Source organism: Balaenoptera musculus, chromosome 12 (genome assembly GCF_009873245.2).
Source record: "Balaenoptera musculus isolate JJ_BM4_2016_0621 chromosome 12, mBalMus1.pri.v3, whole genome shotgun sequence".
In the NCBI taxonomy this organism is placed as follows: domain Eukaryota; kingdom Metazoa; phylum Chordata; class Mammalia; order Artiodactyla; family Balaenopteridae; genus Balaenoptera; species Balaenoptera musculus.
In genome coordinates this window covers 21513741-21536935 of record NC_045796.1, presented here as the reverse complement: position 1 = coordinate 21536935, position 23195 = coordinate 21513741, and the positions used below count along the sequence as shown (strand labels likewise).

At 37.7% G+C, this 23195-nt stretch overlaps 1 protein-coding gene across 1 annotated transcript in view; it reads left to right on the top strand.

Annotated features, from left to right (window-relative positions):
- The first annotated feature begins 193 nt into the window (after positions 1-193).
- ZC2HC1B (zinc finger C2HC-type containing 1B) overlaps positions 194-23195 on the top strand; it is a 32872-nt gene continuing 9870 nt past the window's right edge. Inside the window, 6 exon segments of the mRNA XM_036871855.1 lie at positions 194-305; positions 9081-9142; positions 11421-11477; positions 11480-11542; positions 12071-12209; positions 21917-22056. Coding sequence (XP_036727750.1) covers positions 278-305; positions 9081-9142; positions 11421-11477; positions 11480-11542; positions 12071-12209; positions 21917-22056 — 489 coding nt within the window. The 5' untranslated portion in view covers positions 194-277.

Here is a 23195-nt window from a genome sequence, read left to right as displayed (position 1 = left end):
TTCAACGTTATTTAATGCTTGGAACCATTCATGCTTGATTAAAATACATAGTTGAAAACTTTCCCTGTTTTTTGATGAGATTTTTTAACTTCTCAACTTTTTCAAGGTTCAAGCAATGACACATCACAATTGTTAATTATTTGGTAAACTGTGACTTTCTTGCAACAGACAAGTTGTTAGTGACCCGTGTTCATGTGTCCATGACTAATATGTTGTTATCTGGACTGTTCTGAAGAAAAAAAATCTGTGGATACTGTTGGTCTGAGTTGGGTACAGAATGGCTGAGGCAGAACCATTCTTAGCAGGTGAGCTGCATTTGATATCTAAGTTATTAGAAAGTGTCTTCATCTATAATTTGATTATGGCTTTTCCTCAGCTGGGAGGTGTTATCTTGTTCTGTACGTTATCGGTTCTAAATCTAATCATTGTCGAATTTTTAAAGGAGTTGTGAAAAACAGTAGCATTAGGTACTCTACCAACACTGATAGAAAAAACTTGGCTGAAGAGCTTGTCATTACAGAAGTAGAATACTGTATTTAAATGCCAGCCTGCAGAAGCAAAGGGCCAGATGATGGTTTATGTTAGTATCAGGAATGTACTAAATCCTAAAGAGATTGACCATTTATTTTGGTAGCCATCTCATTTGAAGGTTCTTAAAACCAGCAAGAATCTAGAATGTTACTTTGACTTGGTGCTCTTCAGATTCCATCTTCGGAGCTTTTAATTTCACCACACCTGACCCAAATGGTTTAAATTAACACGTTATATGTTTTGCAGTTAAGAGAATGTGCCTATAAGCCACTAGTCTTGGTGAAGCATATTGTGATTTAGACTGATTATCCTCCAAATTTAAAGATCTTGATTTTATTCTGGAAAAAAGTTCTTACATGATATTTTGTATTACTTCATAACATTTTGGAATATTTACGATGCCAGTCATATAAACAGTGGTTGGGAACTTAACATAAGCTCCATGTTAAATGCTAGGTGTCCAAAGCAATAAGAGGGTTTTGCCTTCAAGGACTGCATTGTCTGAGGAGGCAGAGTGTGTGCAGCAAAATACAACTAATGCCAAGTCACTGTGATAAGTACCACTTGAAATGAGGATCTTGGTACTTGCTGTTCCCCCTGAAGTGCTCTTACTGTAAATAAATCATCCTTAAGGATGGTGCTCAATTGTCACCTCCCCTATAAACTTTTCCCTGACCGTGTATTTAAAAATAGCACAAACAGCCCTCCTCTGCATTCCTTATGCTCCTTGCCTGCTTCATATTCTCCTTAACATCTACTGGCATCTGATTTTATCTTGCTTTTCAGTCTCATCTCACTAGAACAAACTGAGGGCAGGGTATTTTTGTTTACTACTTTATCCCCAAGGTCTAGAACAGAGCCTGGCATTTGGTAAATGGTCACTAAGAAATATAAAAATGAATGGGTAGTTGGGACAGACAATTCAGAAAAGAATTGCTTAAACTTGGAGCAAAAGGACCTAGCCTCAGTGTTAGCCAGAAAGAAGACCCTAAGTATCAAAAGTTCTTACTATTTATGATTATTACCAGTGATGTATCCACATCTCTGTTGTGATGTCATCAAATCACCTCAGGTGAAGGACAGAACTTTAGCTATCTTGTAACTTTACTGTTAGATAATCAATACTTTTATGTTGCTTCTTGTGTGCTGACATTAGTATGTTTTATCTAGCTTGTTTGTTTCAGTTAAAGGTCAGAAGAAGGTAAAACTTCTAATGGCCTTATGGAGAATGTATAATAAAACAAACATACCCGCTATTCAAGTTAAGAAGTAGAACAAGTTATTCAAGTTAAGAAATAGAACACAGAAGCCACCTATAGGTGGCTTGAATAAATCCTCAATTTATTCAATTTTTCTTTCCTTGGGTAAGTTTTATGAATTATCTGGACTTTTATATTAATCATCACCTGCATGGCATCCCTGTAAACACAGTATCTTGTTTTTAGCAACTGAGAAGCACAAATCTAGCTCAGTGAGGGCAGTAATTGCTACCGTTTGATCAAGGCATCCTTGAGAAGATGAGCTGAATAGTTTCTGAGTCTGACTTCAGCTCTTAGAGTTTACAAGAGCCCCATGTGGTGATGTCAGTGAGCCAGGTGATGAGTGAGTCCTGGGAACACAAGTCACCATAGTTGAAGCATCCTGAATCTCCTGCCAAACTAGGCTTAGCAATTGTATGCTCATTTTATATGTTATGCTTCTATACTTATTATGACCTCTCTCTGTCTCTGAAGAGATCAGTGCAGAACTTTCCTGTGGAGTGAAATGAGTATCCTTAGCTTATCTAGACATGAGAGTATGAAGGGTGAGCAGGCACTTCGCTGGGATTTCGTCAAGCAAGCCAAGTATAGAACAGAATGAGAGCCAGATATATATAGGACATGCTATCCTCAGATTACAAAGGCAGTGAATATCTAGGTTATGACAGCCTTCAGCATGTCTGTGTCTTTAGTCACACTCCTCCAGCCTGAACTGGTTGCTTCTCTGGTTCTGGTGCCCAGCTGTTATCCTGGGAATCCCCTTCTCGCCCTCCTCTGTTGAATGCCTATTTGCTGTATCTTTTACTCACCTTGTTGTGGAGTATATCCTCCAGTAATTCTTGAGACAGAGTACACGGGATGTAAACTTTTTGAAAGCTTGCATGTCTGGAAATGTATTCTACCCCCATATTTGATTGATAGCTTGGCTGGGTATAAAACTGTAGGTTGTAAATAATTTTCCCTCAGAAGTTTAGAGAATTTTTCCCCATTTATTTCCATTTTTACTATTTGTAAATCTGAAGCCATTCTGACTCCTCATACTTTGTATGTTACTTCTTTTCCCTCTAAGTAGGATCTCTGTCTTCAGTGTTCTGAAATTTTACAATGATATTTATTGTTCTAGGCATATTTTCATTTGTGTGGGTGTCCTCTCAAACAGGAGGCTCATGTCCTTTCACTTCTGGAAATAGTTTAAAATTATTTTTATTTTCTTCCTCGCATTTTCTCCTTTTCTCTTCTGAACTCCTATTATTTGGAGTAGGACCTCCTGGACAAGTACTCTTAATTTGCTTATGTTTCTCTCCATTTCTATGCCATTTCACTCTACTTTCTGGGAGATTTCCCTAATTCTATCTGCCAACCTACTGTTGAGTTTTTAATTTCTAAGAGCTTTAATTTTCTTTAAAATTTCTCTTTTGTTTACTTTGGGCTTACATGCTAGAGATTTTCCTCAGATCTTTGGAAATTCCTGTCTGTTTGTTTATGATTAATATTGGAGGACGAGAACACTAGGAACTCTGGGTGGGTAGCATTGGAGGATTTTGAGCTTTTTTTTGTAGGGTGGTCTGGGTGAGCTGTTTGGGAATCTTCCCAGTGTCAGTATCTTTTTGCTCTTTTCTCCATGGAATGATTATATTCCCAGGGAAGCTTCCATTCTGCCTTGAGAGTAAGGGTCTGGCAGGCAGAATTCTGTGAGCCAAGTAGAGGAAGGTGGGTGTGGGATATTCTCTGCTTCCAGCATCACTGGTCATGAGATTAATCACTAGATTATATACATAGACACACACTTTTGTGTGTGTGTGTATGTATATATGTGTATACATATACAGTTAATCCTCATTAATCATGGAATCCCTGTTTGCAAATTCACCTCCTCACTAAAATTTGTAACCCTAAGTCAATATTCATGGTGCTTTCATGGCCATTCACAGATATGCACATACCAGTTAAAAAGCTGAGTCACCCAACACACATGTTCCCAGCTAAGGTAGAACAAGGTGATACTCTGCCTTCTTGTTTCAGCTGTCCTACTGTAAACAAGTGTCCTTTTTATGGTCTATTTAGTGCCATGCTTTTCATAATTTTGCACTTTTTCTTGGTGATTTCACTGTTTAAAAGGCTCCCAAGCGTAGTGTTGAAGGGCTGTCTAATGCTTCTAAGTGCAGGAAGGCTGTGATGTGCCTTATGGAGAAAATAGGTCTATTAGATAATCTTCATGCAAGCATGCATTATAGTGTGGTTGGCCATGAATTCAGTATTACTGAATCAACAATATATATATATTTAAATAAGGTGTCTTTAAACAAATTCATAAAACAAGGTTGTGTATTGATAGGTTGATAAAAATGTTGTAACTTTGTATTTCCCCAGGGAAATACAAATGCATTTGTATAGTGCATTATTTGGGAGTAATGAATGAGTCAGTATTTGTTCGTTTAGTGCTTGCAGGGATTTATGGAATGTAACTAGCACAGATAAAGAGAATCAACCATGTGTATGTGTATACATCTGTATCTGCCTACCCAGGCCTTCAGCTATGCCTCATGTTGACTCACGCACAGACCTCCTCTCATCCTTTCTGGAGAGTAGACTTCTGCTAGACTTGGAGAAGGACAATCACCCAGGGGCTGTGGGATGAAGGGGGGCCTTCTAGGAATCTTCACTTCTTTTTAGAAAACTTTCTCCCTGATCCTCCATATTTTAGCAGTCTCTTCTTTCTCCTCTTCACATATCCTGTCCCTGTGTCAGAGGTATGTGCTGCTCCAGGGGTTTCTGTGATTTTGAAGGGCTCTGCAGTGTAAATCTGGATGGTTCTCAGTTTCTTCTACCATCAGCTTGGGAAGTGGATTTTGATGTAGTTTTATGTCCTCCAGGTTGGCTACCATGGTCCATCAGCTTTCCAGATTCCAGTTTTTTATTCTTGTCCTCTTTCCTCCCTGTCCTCCTGGTCCTCCATGTTTCTACGTCCCTTTACTGTAGTGTTTTGGGGGAAAGCAAAAATAAGATGGAGTGCTCTCTTTGCCATCCTAACTCATTAGTCTCAGTTCCTTTTTTTATAAGTCATGTTCCTGAGATAATAAATTTCAGCTAGTGTGCCACCCCCTTTGCCATAAGGCCCTGGAAGATGTAAGTATTGCTAATATTTGCATGTCCTGGACTGCAAAGGACTTAAAAAGAGTTTCTTGACTCACTGACAGCTAAATGAGAAAATGTCTTCCTTTTTCCTTCTCTGTAATGCCTTTATAAGGAAATGTGGATTGGTAGGTATCTCTACAAAGCATTCTTAACTTCCAGCTCAGAAAGAGAATGTCTAGTCTCAAGTAGAATTTCTTCCAATTTCATTACAGCCGTAATCCTCTCCAGGTTTCTTATAAAATTTTTGAACTGAGATCTTTGTAATGCTTATTTTTTCATTGTTAACATACTAAACAAAACTGTTGATCACTTCCAGATCGCTTTCCTCATTTTAAAAATTGTCTTAAGATTATGAACCAATGTATAAAAACAATAGCCACTTTAATAGTCTACTGAGACTCCAATTAGAGAGGGTAAAGTTAGAAATAGCTAAGTTAATACACATTGTTTTAGAATCTTTTCTATCAAAAGGGTTTTTTTAATGTCATTCTTTTATTTTTAAACAGCAATGCATAATCTTTATAGAAAAATTGAAAATTTAGCAAACTAAAGAAATAGTCACCTTTTTTCTTACCACTCAGAGGTAATTACTATATATTAAACGTGTAGTGTGTGTGTACCATATATATATGTATATATATCCTTCCAGTCTTTATTTGTAAATACGTGAATAAAAATGCATATTAAAATTTTCCATGTTATTCTCCCACAAAACATTTTTAATTACTACATTCTCATACACTCATTGGCAACCTACTTCTGTAAAGGCCAGAAAGTATAATTTTTGGTTTTGCAGGTCATAAGGTCTCTGTTAAAACTACTCAACTCTGCTATTGTAGCACGAAAACAACAGTAGATATTTTATAAACAAACAAATGGGCCTGACGGTGTACCATTACAACTTTTATTTACAAGATCATGCAGCCTCCGATTGGGCCCACTGGCCACAATTTGCCAACCCCTAGATATGTAAACTTTTAATTTTGACATAATTCATGAAAAGTTGCAAAATATTACAGAGAGATTCCTGCACTCTTTATCCAGTTTCCCCCAAGTTACATCTTCACTACAGTACAATGTAAAAACCAGAAAGTATGCATTGGTATAAGGAGTGTTTATAGTTCCATACCATGTTATTACAGGCATAACCACCACCGCAATAAAGATACAGAACCGTCCCGTCACCCAGAGGTCTTCCTCATTCCACCTCCGTATAGTCACAACCACCTCCCTCCCTGACCATCCCTACCTCTTAGCAATCACTAATCTCTTTTCCCCCTCAAATTTGTCATTTTGAGAATGTTTTACAAATGGAATCATACAGTATGTGACCTTCTAAGATTAACTTTTTTCATTCAGCAATGAGATTGAGTCAGGTTGTGGCGTGTGTCAGTAGTGTTCCTTTCTGTTGCTGAGCTGTGTTCCAGGGTATGGATATAGCACAGCTTGTTTAACCATTCACCTATTGAAGGGCACCTTGGTTGTTTCAAAGGATTCTTTTAAGGTTCTGTTGATTTCTGTGTTTGGTTCTCCATGTTCCCTTTCTTCCTCATTGTCAAGCTTCCAAGTTGAATGTGGTTCAGAATGTGGTGGTCCATCTAACTCAGGTGTTCAGTTGAGTCTTATTGTAGCTGTCATTATTTCAAACGCATTGAATTCAAAGCTCACTGATTTAAACCAAAGGTCATTGATCCTCCAGGGACTTCCATTTGCTTTGCAGGTTAGTAGTGATACAGTATCTTTATATTTATGGTGATCATTGAGTAAATAGTCTTAATACTTGTAGAGACAGAGACTCAAGTTTGAGTCTCAGTGTTACTACTTACTACCTGTTGTCCTCAAGAAGTCACCTAACCTTGAACCTTCATTTTCTTATCTCTTAAGAAAAAAAAAAGTATCAACCCTATCTCATAGGATTGCTGTGAGGAGTTAAATGAGATTACATAGGAAAAGTGTTTGGGGAACAGGAAATCACCCTACGAATGTTACAGTAATAGTCATAAAAGTAAATCATCCTTCATTAGTGTTTTAGAAAAAAAAGTAGCAGTTTTGTAATTAGGATGAGTAGCTTTTATTAATGAGTAAGTATGTGGCGGGGTGGGATATCCTTGCTGGAAAAAAAAAAGAAAATTAAGACCCAGTTTTTATAGAGTTAGAAGGCCAGAAGAACAGAGAGGAAGAGTGGTATTTCTGTATGCTGTAACGGATGACCTGTGTTGCAAATATAATACCATCTGGCAGATGTGAGAAGAAATCATTTAAATCAACAGTGTCTGTAATGAGCTACCATCTGATTCCTGTTAATCAGGCCTTCCTTTTTCAAACCGTCTTCCCATGGTTTCCATGACCCTGTTCTCTCCTGCTTCTCCTTCTGGCTTATCACCATCATCTTCTTGGCCCTTAAATATGGAGTTCCCTGGGGATCATCCCTGTACTTCTCTTTCCATGACCTCTTCCCTGGCAATATCATGCCTTTACATCACTCTCCAAACAAAGCCTACATCTGTGTCTCTAGCCCTGACCTCCCTCATTTCCATCCTGCTGGCTGGATGACTCTATCTCAAACTCACTATTTCCAAAGCTGAGGTCATTTTTCTTACAAGATGGCCCTTCTTTTCGAATTCTTTATTTCTGTCCATAGTTCTACCGTCTTCTCAGTCCCTCAGCGTTCTTCTCTCTGTCACCTCCCAACTCCCCCCAAATCTAGTCATCGTATTGATTCTTTGACCACAGTTTCTCCCATTTCCTCTTTCCTTTCCATTTCCGGCCTACATCTTTAGCCTTTTAACTAATATCCCACTTTCCATTCTCAACCACCGTCCGTCCATTCATCCCTCCTCAGCTTTGTCACATGAATCTTCCACAGCTCTGTTCAGATTCTTCCTACTCAGTGTCCTTGCTTGCTCCCCTTGTTTGTAGAATAGAGCCCAAATGGTTAGTCTAATACAAAATGTTCTGCATGATCAAACTGCTTTTGTAATCTTATATACTCAACTCCAGATGAACTGAAAGGCAGCAATATGAAACAAAACTCTTATTTTTCAGAATTCCACAATGGTTTGCTTTTCTAACTTCATTTAAAGTAATTTATGGGCATACTTTCCTTTTCTATGCTGGACCCATGTGTGGTTTCTCTCAGTATTCCCACAGAGTTACATATGGCAGGTGTTTAATTATTTATTGAATAAATGATTGGTCCTATGGTAGAAACTCAATTCTTGTTTGACCCATACATTTAACAGGTAATTATTGAGAACCTTACTGTGGGTCAGGTAATTTGAGGCATTGGGATATAGTGGGCACAGTCAGTCAGTTTTTGTGTTTTTTTTTTTTAATTTGAGTTTATTCTTCATTTAACTTCGAAAACACTACAATAATTGAATATTTTTAAAAAAACAGTAGCAAGTAGTGAGCATATTATGATTGTAGTCCTTCACTCATTCTCTACTGCATATAAAATGTCAGCAGTGAATGTTCTTCACAGGCCCCATAAAGAGATCCTACACTAAGCACCACCCCTGGGAGGACGTTCATCATCCTCATGTGCTTCTCCATTGTAATGGCTCTGTCTTTCCTGATTGGGAGCAAAGCCCACCAATTCTACTTGGTCCATTTCATCCTCTTCTACTTTCTTCCTCTCAGGTAGGAGTTTTTCCAGCAAAGAGATTTATCAGGAGAGAGAAAGCCATTCTCAGGAAAGTTTACCTTAAATTCAACGACTAGGCGACCCTTTTCATACTGTCCATGATAAAATGGCATGCCTTCATTTAACACGTACATGGCCTTACATTCTAGCAGCAGTCTTAAAGATGTTACCATTGGATTACTTATGACTTCATACTAGGGTATCAACTTTGTACTTATGTCTAAAGCTAAGCTATCAGGCAGTTAGTTTAAGAATATATTAAATATTAAATAATTATACTCTGGTTGCCTGAAGCATATGGAATTTATCTGTTCAGTGAAGTGAGAAGTCTAGGTTAGGGGAAGAAAACGGGTGAGTTTTACAAAGGATCTTCCTAATAGAAGGAAGTAGTTGGAGAGGGGAAAAGAGAGTGAGGATATCAAGCTATTGAGGTCTCCTCCAGTTAGTCATTTCTTCTCGGGCAGGCAATTCCGTGAAATTAACATAATGTGCTCTTGGATCCTATACAGATGGCAATCAGGAATTATTTCCCTGTGAAGTCTGTGGAAGACGCTTTGCAGCAGATGTTCTGGTAAACATAAAGACATTTTGTAGATGTGTTTCATTGGAGTTAAATGAACTGTCAAGTCAGTGAGGAGGCCACAGTGGCAAAGATTAAAGACAGATGTGGAGGGAAAGCAAGGGGAGAAAAGTACATAACCTATGGCTGGCAGGCCCAGAGGACACTTAAGCAGATCAGTGCTGCCCCATTCAAAAGGGAACTTATTAAACATGGTCCTCTTACTAAAAGGAAGCCAGATGAAAGTATCTTGGCACAGCTGATTGTCTCTTGAGAGGTTTTGGCTCTTTCGCCTTTTCTATAAGCATCAAAAATTCAAATTTTAAGGCCAAAGCACCAGGGAAATTAGCTAGTCAAGAGGAATGAACATTGAATTTGGAGCATCTGGAAACTTGGCTTTTAGCCTCAAATTTGTCACTAATTCTGACAAGTCCTTTAACCTCCCTCTGTTTCCTGCTTTGCCACGTATAAAGACAGAACTCTCTAGTTTCAGGGGTTTTATGTAATTTGAACAAAATGGTTGTAAGGCTTGTTCCAAGACCTAATTGTTAATTAGATTCAAGCTAACTGCATGTCAAGTCCCCGGATTGATGCCTATAAAGTTGAATAAAAGCTTGATTTATTTCAAAATTAGGGAAACAAACAGGTAGTAGGCCCCCCATATTATGAAGGAGTTCCCAAGAAAAACGATTTAAAACAAAAATCTAAATGATAATGAACTGTTAGTTGGGACGTTTAGGTCAAAGAGACTTGTTTTGAACTTAAAGAATTTGGACTATAAACCTGACTACATTTGGGGCAAAAGACTACTGAATGAGGTTGTAGGTTTTATTTCTCTGGGGAATTTAAAAGTGAAATATCTGTTCTAGTTAACCGCAGCTAGAGTTTGCTGGATCTAGAAGGGGAACTCACAGGGCCTGTTGTGGCCCAACAATCCACTAGGGAGCTGCCTTTGCTAACCCAGGACTGCACCCCATGAGAATGGATTTGACACCTAGAAGGTACCGTTTGAAGAGGGATCACTAAATGCCAAGTATTCTTGGGTCCTCTTGAGTTCTACTTCATTGACCCATTTCTAGGCTACAAAGAGCATTTGATCAAGTGGTCTGCTCTCTCTCTCCTTCAGTTTAAAATGGTATGGCTTGTTCGTAGCCAGGTGCAGTGATTTTCATGGAGCCTGTATTTTTTGGGTCTGGACAAAGCAACTGTCTAAGTGATAGCTATTATGAGTTACATGACCACCAAGGAAGAGGACTTAAGAGTGGAAGGCAAAGATCCTGGCATAATCCCATAGTGTTGCAGTGCAGACTTTATAGAAGTGGTACACAGGCAAAGCTCTGTGTGCTGGCTCCCTGGTTTTTGTACCAGAAATGCTGAGTACTTAGAGGTCTACTGCCTGGACTAGTTTTCTCTGCCGATTGTCTTATAAGTATTGTAATATTTTAAAATTTAATATTATAAGCTTAGATTTGCTCTAAAATAAATGACTTCATGAATGTGAAATGTTTGGACACACTAAGGGAAAATGTCTTCATAACTTAAATGGAATTGGTGTATTTTTCATTCGTGGTATGGTTGTCCCAGTTGTTTCTTGCAGATGTTCTCAAATATTTCTTTGAAACCTCTCCATTCCTTTTCAGGAGTTAAGTGGTTTGATTTGCTGTGTGTAGAAAAGTAACCCAGTTAAACTCAATTTTGAAATGTTGAGTGGTAAGAAGAGTTTTTCTGAGAAGGTTCCACTGGTAAGAAGCTAAGTTTCCCTTTGCTGTATGCAAAGAGTTCCTTCAAAATGATGGGAAAACAATGTTAAGGTTATTGGGACTCAATTCCTGGATGACTTGCTTCTGGAATTTAAGAGCAGTGAAGGCAGTAAACAGAATAGAAGAAATAAGAAAAGTTCCTTGGCTTCAGTGAGTACCTAGCCGAATATCAGAAATAATTTATTTCAACTTAAACTAGAAAGTTTGCCTTTTCAACATTATTTAATGCTTGGAACTATTCATTGAGCCCAAGTGATAGAGTTAAATATGTAAGACCAAATTTTAAGTAAGTTTCTTTAGCTGAAGAGGCCTTTTATTGACCTTGCCCAAACACAGTATCTCGTTATGTGTAACATGGGTGAAGAGAGCCAGATGGATTTGCTCTGCTGTGATCTGAGAGTTAGAGAATGAACTTGGCTCTGAAGGTGCAACCCAGTCACTGCAGCAGGGGCTGCTTGAGTACACTGAGGCATTACGAACTTTGTGATTGTACATGTTAAAAATTTTAATCCCCACTCCTTCTTTTCTAGGAAAGGCATGGACCAATATGTAGAAAACTGTTCAACAAAAAGCGTAAAGCTTTTTCAATTCCTTAAAACAAAGATTACAGGGCACTGACATTCCCACTGTGTGGAAGGCTCCTCAATCCAAGGTACTATCGATATCTTCCTTGCTGTTCTTGATTATCTCCTTCAGTACATTAAAGCCTCTTTCTGGCTCTCTGGTTTCATTTTTGCTTGATAATGCAGTGTAATGTCATGTAAGTATAATCCACCTTTACTGTTTTCTTTTTAATCATGCTCACTTAGATTTCCAAATGTATTTCAGATACTTTCCAGATGTGGCAAAAAAATCTCGTTTATATTTTCATTAGAGTAGCATTAAATCCAGCAATTAACTTGGAAGACAGTCACTTTTAATCTTACATTTAAGTCTTCCTTTAAAGTTTTGTAATTTCTTTGTTTTTCTGATTGTTATTTTGTGTTTTCCCTCACTATTGTGACTTGCAAATTTTATTACTGTATTTTCCAAACCTCTTTTGGTACTTTTGGAAAACAAATTCTCTTTTTTCTCCAAATTTCACAGTTCTGTTTCTTGTAAATTCAAATCCTAGCTTTAAAAAATATTATAATTGGTGAGATATATAGTCTAGGTTAGTATATGTTTTATTTTTTTGTAGCCTCAACCCATGAGAAAATCTAACTGGAGACGACAACATGAAGACTTCATTAATGCGATTCGATCAGCAAAGCAGTGTACACTAGCCATTAAAGAAGGCCGGCCTCTCCCACCTCCACCCCCTCCGTCCATCAGCCTAGGTGTGTGGCCAGTTTGGTTTGCTTTTGACATTTTACTCTTAACCAATTGAGGCTATGCTTGATTTTTGGCCTAGTCATTACGCCTTCCTCCTATAAACTCTAAAATTAACAATAGTAATTAAATTATATAAAAGTAAATTTATCATAAAATTTATATTATCCTATTTTTTTCAATTCTGCGTAAAGATTCTGTGTTTCCTTCTAACTCTACCTCAACATGAGTGCACCACTGCACCCAATGTCATGGCATTACAGAACTCCAGGGGATGCCCTTCACATCCTGGTTTATGAGAACGGAGCTGGGCAGAGCAGTTCAAGCAGTTCTGTAATAGCTCCATAGCATCAAATACCCACAGCTCTTTTAATTTTTTGAGATAAAAATATAAAATATAAAATCACCATTTTAACCATTTCAACTTGTAATCCTGTAATCCATCCCCTGTCTTTCTGTAAATTAGAAATTAGGTCTAGAGGCATGATTAGATTAATGTTAACACGAATCCCTTATCAGGTATAGGATTTTCATATATTTTCTCTCATTCTGTGGACTGTCTTTTCACTCTCTTGATGGTACCTTTGATGCCCAGAAGTAATTTGATGAAGTCCAATTTACCTACTTTTTTGTTTGTTGCCTAGCTTTTGATGTCAAATACTCCAGTATCTTGAAGTCTTTCCCCTGTGTTTTTTATTCTAACGGTTTTTATAGTTTTAGCTCTTATATTTAGATCTTTGATCCAGGTAATTTTTTTTTTTTTAATAGGAAGGTTTTTTTTTGTTTTTTGTTTTTTTTTATTAACTTATTTATTTATTTATTTATTTTTGGCTGTGTTGGGTCTTCGTTTCTGTGCCAGGGCTTTCTCCAGTTGCGGAGAGCAGGGGCCACTCTTCATCGCCGTGTGCGGGCCTCTCACTGCCGCGGCCTCTCCCATTGCGGAGCTCAGGCTCCAGACGCGCAGGCTCCTGGCGCGCGGGCTCCTGACGCGCAGGCTCAGTACTTGTGGTTCACGGGCTTAGTTGCTCCGTGGCATGTGGGATCTTCCCAGACCAGGGCTCGAACCCGTGTCCCCTGCAGTGGCAGGCAGATTCTTAACCACTGCGCCAGCAGGGAAGCCCTGATCCAGGTAATTTTTGAATGTGGTGTAAAGTAAGATCATTGGAAGTTGGATATCTAGTTTTACATGTGGTACCTTTCTCAGCACTATTTGTTGAAAGGACTGTGCCTTCCCCATTGAAAGGTCTTGGCACTCTTATCAAAAGTCAATTGGCTATATATGTGAAGGCTTATTTCTAGGCTCTTTATTCTATTCCATTTTTCTCTATGTCTGTCCTTATACCAGTACCACACTGTTTTGATTACTATAGCTTTGTGGTATGTTTTGAAATCAGGAAGTGGAGAGTCTTTTAAGATTATTTTGGCTATTTAGAAACTTTGAGATTCCATATGAATTTTTAGGATGGGTTTTTTTTCTATTTCTGAAAATGCCGTTGAGTTTTGATAGGGATTGCGTTAAATCTGTGCATCACCTTGGGTGTAGTTGTCATCTTAACAATATTGTCTTCCAGTCCGTGAACATGGAATGTCTTTCCATTCATTTATGTCCTCTTTAATTTCTTTCAGCAGTGCTTTGTAGTTTTCAGTGTATGAGTCTTGCCTCTGGTTAAATTTATTTCTAAGTATTTTATTCTTTTGATGTTATTGTAAATGGAATTGTTGACTTTCTTTTCAGATTGTTAGTGTATAGACGTACAGGCAATTTTTGTGAGTTGATTTTGTCCTGCAATTTTGCTGAATTTTGCTTATTAGCTCTAACAGTTGGTTTCCGGTGTGGAATCTTTAGGGTTTTCTACATATTTGATTATGTCATTTGTGAACAGAGATAATTTTACCTATTTGTATGCCTTTTATTTCTTTTTTGTGTCTAAACCTTCTGGCTAGAACTTCCAATACGATGTTAAATAGCATTGGTGAAAGCAGACATCCTTGTCTTGCTTTCCATTGAGTATAATGTTAGCTGAGGGTTATAAATGACTATTTAAAGTGTAAGTAATAACATATTATGGGTATTATAACATTTGGAAGTGATATGTATGAAAATAATAGGATAAGGTTGAGTGAGGAAAATGAATGTATATTGTTGAAAGGTTCTTATGGTATACATGAATAGGTATAGCATTGTTTGAAGGTAGAGTATTATATCATAAAGATCCCTATTAATAAGCCCTAGAGTAAACATTTAAAAATATTGATGTATAGCTAATAAGACAATACATAGACTGGAGATAAAATGGAAAAAAATTCAATCTAAAAAAAGACAGGAAAAGAGGAAAAAAGGAACAAAGACCCGGTAGGATAAAAATAAATAGCAAGATGATAGATTTAAACCTAACCATATGGACAATTGCATATAAATGACCTAAACACTTAGGATAAAATGCAGAGATTGTCAAACTGAATAATAAAGCAATGTCCAATTATATGCTTTCCATAAGAAACACACCTTAAATATAAAGACACAAATAAGCAAGCCAGGCAGGTGACAAAATGAGGTGAGCCAGGTGGGCCTAGAGAGGCTACATCCTCCCTAAGGGACAGCTGCTCCTGCCTCAGCACACGGCTGCCTCAAAGGAACGCACACCCAAGGTTGCTGGATCTGATTTCTCAAAGGATGGCAGAAATGCAGACTTCCTTATTTATAAATATCAGAAACTCAATTTTTTAGAAACTTCAGGTTTCAGTCTCTGAGATTAGAAGTCAGGAGGTCATTTTACTTGGAGGGGTGGGGACAACTGGGAGGCGGCTCAAGGGGGATTGGTGGGAACTCTCTGTGTCTTGATCTGGGCTGGTTTCATGGGTGTGCACAGTTTGTGAACATTTCATGGAGCCATACACTTATGATTTGTGCTTTTCCTCTGGATAAAAAGAGAAATACCAGCAATGTCTGAACAATTGTAGATTGACATGTTAAAAGCACAGGAAAAGATAGATATGCATTCAAATAATAATCATAAAACTGAAGTAGCTAATACTAATATCAGGAAAAGTAAACTTCAGGGCAAGTATTATTAACAGAGATAGTAATTAAAAAGATACATTCATCAAGAAGACCTATCAGTCTGAAATGCTTGTAACATTTTGACCCAATTGACATCTATAGCTATAGTGTGATACACAGCAACAGCAGAATATAATTGTTATCAAGTACACATGTAACGTTCAGCCAAGATAGGCCATGTGCAGGAGCACAAAGTGGGTCTTAATAAATCTAAAAGGACTGAAATCATACAGACTATGTTATTTGACCACAACAGAATTAAATTAGAAATTAATGATGAAAATATATCTAGAAAACTCCTGAATATTTGGAAATAAACAAATCATTTCTAAATACCTCATGGATCTAAGAAGAAAGAACAAGAAAAATTAGAAGATATTTTGAACTGAATGGTAATGAAAACATATCAAAATTTGTGGGATTCAGCTAAAGCAGTGCTTAGAGGGAAGTTTATAGCTTTAAATGCTTATATTAGAAAAGAAGAAAGGTTTAAATCAATTGCCTTAAACTTCCTCTTTAAAAAGTTAGAAAAAAAAGAACAAATTACACCTAAATTAAGTAGAAGGAAGAAAATAGTAAATGTAATTCATCATATTAACAAAATATTTTTTAAAGCATATGATCATCTCAGTAGCTACAGGAAAAAAGCCTGTGAGAAAATGTAATACCCATACATGTTTAAAAAAGAAAACTCTTAGAAGGGTAGAAATAGAAGGGAACTTCCTTTTAATAAAGGACATCTCTGAAAAATCTACAGCTAATATCACACTTAACGGTGAAAAGCTGAACAGTTTCCCACTGAATTCAAGAAAAAAGCAAGGATGTCCTTTCTGACCACTTCTAGTTAACACTATACTGGACATAGTACCCAGTGTAATAAGAAAAAATTATATATTTTATACACACACACATACATACATACACATAAATTTAAAGGTTGGAGAGGAAGAAGTAAAACTATCCTTATTCACAGACAACATGATCATGAATGAGTAAATGTAGAAAATCTTAGGAAATTACAAAAAAAGCTACTGAAATTAAAAGTTCATTTAACAAGCTTTCAGGTTATAAGGTCAATATACACAAGTGAATTGTATTTCTATATACTAGGCATAAACAATTGAAAAAATGAAATGAAAAATGCCATTATAATCATGTAAAAAGCATGAAATACTTAGGCATATATTTAACAAAATATGTGTAAGACTTTTAAAATGAAAACCACAACACATTGCTTAGAGAAATTAAAGACTAAAATAGATGGAGAGATTTACCATTTTCATGGTTTGGAAGACTCATGCATTATGTTATGATGTCAGTTCTCCCCAGATTGATCTATGGACTCAAAGTAATTCCAATGAAGATCCCTGCAAGTTTTCTTTGCCAAGTAGGAATTGACCAGCTGATTCTAAAATTACACAGAAATTCAAAGGATCTTGAATAGCCAGGATAGTTTTTGTTTTTTGTTTTTTTTTTAATAATTAGACTTTTTTTTTTATTATTATTATTTTTTGGGGGGCTGTGTTGGGTCTTCGTTTCTGTGCGAGGGCTTTCTCCAGTTGTGGCAAGTGGGGGCCACTCTTCATTGCGGTGCGCGGGCCTCTCACTCTCGCGGCCTCTCTTGTTGCGGAGCACAGGTTCCAGACGCGCAGGCTCAGTAATTGGGGCTCACGGGCCTAGTTGCTCCGCAGCATGTGGGATCTTCCCAGACCAGGGCTCGAACCCGTGTCCCCTGCATTGGCAGGCAGATTCTCAACCACTGCGCCACCAGGGAAGCCCGCCAGGATAGTTTTGATAAAAGAATAAAATTGGAGGACTTACACTACCTGATGTCAAGACCTACTGTAATGTTACAGTAATCATGACAATTTGGTATTAGTATATCAATTGAACAGAAAAGAGAATCTAAACATAGATCTCCCCCCAATCTATGGGCAGTTGATTTTTAACAAAAGTAATTCAACATGGGAAAGGATAGTCTTATACTATACACAAAACTTAATTCAAAATGAATCATTGACCTATAAAGTGCTACAACTATAAGATTTCTAGAAAAACCAAACATCTTTGATCTAAGAGTCAACAAAGATTTTTTAAGCAGGACACAAAATGTAGCAACAGGTTTTTAAAAAGGAAGTTGATAAATTGGGCTTCACCAAAATTAAAAACATTAGTTTTGAGAGACACCATTAGGAGAATGCAAAGGCAAGGTACAGGATAAGAAAATATTTATAATACATGTATCTGATGAAAGTCAAATATCAAGAATATATAAAGAAGTCTTATAACTCAATAATAAGACAACAACCCAATAAGGAAAAGGCAAGAGATGTATTTGAACAGAACATCACAAAATAATGGTCAATAAGCATGTGAAAAGATACTCAACATCATTTTCATCAGGGAAATGTAAATTAAAACCACAGTGAGATACCACTACACACTCACTTGAATGGCTAAAATAAAAAACTGACAATACAAGTGATGGTTAAGACATGGAACAACTGGAACTCTCATACGCTGCTGCTGCTGCTGGGAGTCTAAAATAGTACAGCCACTTTGGTATTTTCTTAAGTTAAACATACACTTACCTATGCAGTGATTCCACTCCTAGATGTTTGTGCAAAAAAATGGAAAACATGTCCTTAAAAAAGACTTACATATTAATGTTTATAGCAGCTCCATTTAAGTAGCATAAACTGAACATGACCATCAACAAGTGGATGGATAAACAAACTGTGGAATATTTACAAAATGGAATACAACTGAACAGGAAGAAGAAAGTGCAACTATACATGCAGCACACCATGGATGCTGTCTTGTAGTAAGGTGTAGAAGAGGTAAAACTTACCTTTAGTGACAGGAAAATAGATCTTTGGTTGCTTGAGTCTGGGTTTGGGGGAATTATTGACTGGAAAGGGGCATGAAGGAACTTTTGGAGGTAAAGACTTGTTTCATATTTTAATTGGGGTGGTTACACAAATGTATGTATTTGTCAAAACTTTTCAAACTGTACACTTAAAATAGGTGCATTTTAATGCACGTAAATTTTTCCTCAAAGTTCATTCTAAAAAGTATAAAAAGGGAATTCTCTGGTGGTCCAGTGGTTAGGACTCCACACTTAAACTGCCGAGGGCGCGAGTTTGATCCCTAGTTGGGGAACTAAGATCCCACAAGCCAAGGGTCGCAGCCAAAAAATAAATAAATAAAATAAAAAGTAAAACAAACAAAACCAAAGTGTAATACTATAAAAATCATCCGAAAAATAAATCATCTGAACTTCAGTACCAGAAAATACTCTTAATAATTGCTTCATTTTTCCTAGGTGCTTATGAAAATTAACTTGAAATCATGTGTTGTCTTAAGATGTTCCATAGAAAGATCTATGGCTATGATTTTGGTAATACTTTGGCAACAAGCTTTGTATAATAAAAGCATCTTTTATGAGAACTACTTCATTTTAATAGCAGAAGCTGCAGGGTTGATGGCTACCTTCTAGTTCTTTAGTTGAATAGTGAAACCATGTCAGATGGTCTGCTGTGTGAATTTCTCTAATTTCCACATTGGATTTAAAATGTGGGGATTATTGTTTCTTTAAAATAAATAATTCCCTTTTTAAGACCTCATCAAGTGTACAGTTTATTTTTCTGACCTTTACATTTTTATGCTAAAATACAATTTTATAATTAAATTCTTCCCTATGCCCTTATTATAATTTTATGCACCAAGCAAAATGATTACCTCCAATAGCACATTTTCATTACTATTCAATTATTTTGATTGTGCAGGGATTTTATATTAGCCCATATATTCTCCAGCTTAAATACTTAGAAAATTTATACAGATATTACTAGTGTTATTAATCGTATGGCCTAGTATGTATGAGTTTGCAAGTAATTTCCATTTTTTTTCCAGCATGATTCCTTATTTCATGGCTCAGTTTTTGTGACATGCATATATTTATTCTAATTCTTACTGACTTAAGTAAGTTTGCCAATCATTCAACTTTCCAGGATTATGTGACAGTTTATGAGGGCAGTGATATAGAATATTTACAATTGGGATTTTCAGTGGTCCTGGGACATTTGGTCCACGTTTCACAGGGCTATGTAGACGTGGGTACTCAACAAAGTGCTTGCATTTTTAAATGATGCTTGTTTTTCTACTTTAATCTTTTATGAGATATGGAATAAGACATTAAAAATCCTTATCAGGAATCCCCTGGTGGTCCAGTGGTTAAGACTCCAAGCTTCCACTGCAGGGGGCACGGGTTCTATCCCTGGTCAGGGAACTAGGATCCCGCATGCTGCACGGTGTGGCCAAAAATAAATAATTAATTAGTTAGTTAGTTATAAATCATTATCTATTGAAATAGATAGCACATAGTGATTTTTATGACATCATTATTGATAGAGGAAGAGGTGACTCAGATTGAGATGAGGGCCGAACGTGTAGCTCAGTCATGCTGTGTTCAAATTATTGTTGCAAGAAAAGAGTTTTTGTGTTCTCAGTATATTGACGTTCTCTTCCTCTGCCCCTTAAGTCTGGGCTTCATGTTCCTCCTGTGGACTCCTGGAGGACCTAGTGCTTCCTCCTTTCAAAGCTTATTCCCCAGAGTGGTAATTGTCTGCTTCTTTACCTAGGCCTCTAGTCGTCTCTAAGATCTTTGTCAGCAGGGAAATACTACACTTCAACTTGGTTTCCTCCACAGTGGTATATAGTGCCAAACACACAGAAGGGCGCAATGAATGAATGAACAAGTGGGATTAAGGAAGCAACACAGTCACTGCCATAGTCACTGTCTTTGCCCAAACTGAGTCTGGTAGCAGCATTTCTGATATAAACCTTGACTTTTCAGCTGGTAAAACTAAAGAAATAACCCCTGAACCACGAACCCAGTTCTAGATATTTTTCTACACCATCGTAAATGAGTTCTGCATGGTAATGGCACTTTCTATTTTACTTTTCATAAGCAGTTTCTTTCCTGTTTGATAGTTGGAACACAACCTGGCTGGGCCTGTTTCATTATAGTTACAGCATGTTCTACCCACCCACTGTACCAGGCAGGCCCTACCGTGGATTATCATAGTTAACTTTCATAACAACTCAGTGATACAGGTGATATGTAGGTACTGGGGAAATTGAAGCTTAAGGAGGTTCAGAAACGTGCCCAAGTTCACACACATGGTAGGTGAAGAGCTCAGCCTCAAAACCAGTCAGGCAGGCTGCAGAGCCTTCACCATTTCTATTTTATTTTATTTTGTTCTATTTTATTTTGTCCTGTTTTATTTTGTTCAAGGAATTTGTCACCATGGGAAAATTTTGTTTCTGTATTAGAATGCTTAGTCCTTGATTACAGAGACATTGTATCCCCAAGTTGCTTGGAGCATAATAGGTGTTCAGTAAGTATGGAATTAATGATGAAGTAATGCCTTCCAGAGTGTGCAATAAACTGTTAGGTTAAGTGCTAACCATTTCTTTCATTCCAATTTCTTACATATTCCAATTCTTTCATTTTATGAGTATTCATTTTAGGAAATGATTTGTTCAAGTAGAAAACTCCCCAAACTGCTTTAAAAGATGTCTTCAGAAAACTCTTAGCTTTGAAGACATCACTGCCTTAAATACCCATTCGCACATGTAGGAATTTTGACTCTATACTAAACCAAACTTCCATACAGAGTTTAAGGTGGTGCTGTCTCAGGTCCTTCCTGGGGAGAGAGGTAGTTATTCTCTTATGTCACACCATATCCACTTTGTCATCCCTTCAAGGCTCCTAAAGCAAAACAACACAACACAACCCCCATGGTCCCCCTTGCTTTGGAGCAGGAGGCTCCAGCCTGGCTTTGGAACATGTGAGCATCTCCACGTTTTGAGAAGACCTTGGATCTTTCTCACTTCTCCTTTCTCCCACTGTCTAGTAATTGCAAATGAGACAAATTGAGACCAGTGGGTATTCCCCAGAACCTCAGAGGACCCCATGCCCCCAGGGCTGCCAGAGAGGTTCTAGCACTGGAAGCTCTTCCCTTTTCTGTTTTGGAACTGTCACCTGTTCCCTTTTCCTAACCCCCTTTCTGAACATATTAATTGCCTCCTCACTTAGGAGTTCAGTGGGAAAATCTAGCCACTGCAGAAGGAGTGTGACATTGGTTTCAAATCCCATCCCCCAAACCCACATTTTGAAACATCTTACTCCCTCTGTAGCTCCATAACTTTTGTATAAACTTCTGTCCCACTCGGTACCACAACTTGGGCTTTTGAATCGTCTGTGCCCTTCAGTCATCAATATCAATATTCTGTGATTCTAGGACTCCTTTCTTTACATAATTGTCCACTAAATAATTCATTTAATTGGGAAGTTCCTAAGTATATATAATTAATCTATTTTCTGAAAAACACCATAGCATGTAAACATTTTAAGGGAACACTCTTAATTGAAATAAGTGCATAGGTAGAAAAAATTTACCCCACCTTGTCCTTTACTTGAGCCCTTGCATGTCTCCACCTCTGGAATAGGCTGTCTCAAATCAGAGTTTGGTACCTCTCTTTCATGTTGGAGCAGAGTTCATATTCTATTTACTTCATTTCATGTAGTCCCTTCCAGAGTTGTTTTTGAAACGTTAATTGCCTTTTTGTTGTTATCTTTACATTCAGATTATATTCAATGTCCATATTGTATGAGGAGATTTAATGAAACCGCCGCTGATCGACACATTAATTTCTGCAAGGATCAATCTTCTCGCCGAGTCTTTGATCCAGCCCAGGCAGCAGCCAAATTGGCATCCAGGGTACAGGTGAATATCTCTCCCCAAGTGCTGGCTCTTGTGCCCTTACATGCCTAGGGAAAGCAGGTAGAATTTGCTAGGGAACCTAAATTACCCATCCTGAGAAGTGTAAGGATCAAGATAGCCAATTACTGTCACTCATCTTCATGGGACTTGGCTTCTTTTTGAGGGTTGCTTTCCAGCTAACAACACCTTTGGGTGTTGTAGAAAAAAATTTTCTACAGTGTTTGAAGCTTCTTAGGTTGAAGACGTAGATGTATAAGTAGTGTTTCTGTAGTATTATGGTAAAATTCTAACCAATGGTGGTTTATCAGCCTTAACCACCTCAGAAAGAATCTTGAACCTGAGGTGAAACTGGCCTAAGTGGGGGAAGCCGTCACAAGGAGGCCTTGTTCTGCAGGTCATGTGTTTGCTCTGTGGAGAGGGGTCTTCACCCTATTCAAAGCCACAGAGTTAGCAATTTAAAGTAAATGGATAAAACAGCTGTTATAAATAGGTACAAATAAGTAAAATAACACTGGACCAGGAAGACAGATTTATAAAAACAACACTGGAGAGAGCACGCAGCTCCGTACACATCAGAGGTGCCGGGGACATAGCTCACAGCATACCATGAAAACCATTAGTTTCATAAACATGGCTTAGATACCAAGAAAAGATTAAATTGTTCTGAATACTTAACAGTGTGAAGCATGTTTAGAAAGATTTCCATGATATCCAGTATGTAATAGGGATGGGACCCTCTCTAACGATAGCACACCCCACGGACTATGGACCTGAGCTCTAGCTCAACATATACTAGACAGTTACTGAGTATCTGTGCTGAAGCAGCCACTGTGCCAAGTGCTGGTTGACCAAGGATTTGTGATTCGGAGGAGGAGGTGGCCTTGGAAACAATGCAGTAGGAAGGTGTAGTGGTTGGCATATATAGGAGCGAGATGGAGGCAGAGGCCACTTGTGATTCAGCAAAGGCTTCAAAGAGGAGCAGATACTTTCTGCAAAATAGCAAATGGGTTTACCAGTCTAGATTTGAAGTTGGGAAGGACATTGTGCACAAAGTGTCCAGCTCGTGACCTGAGGAGCCCACCATGTGGAGCAAAGCCTAGAGTGCCTGTGGGTGAGTGACGGGATGGGACAGTCAAGGTGAG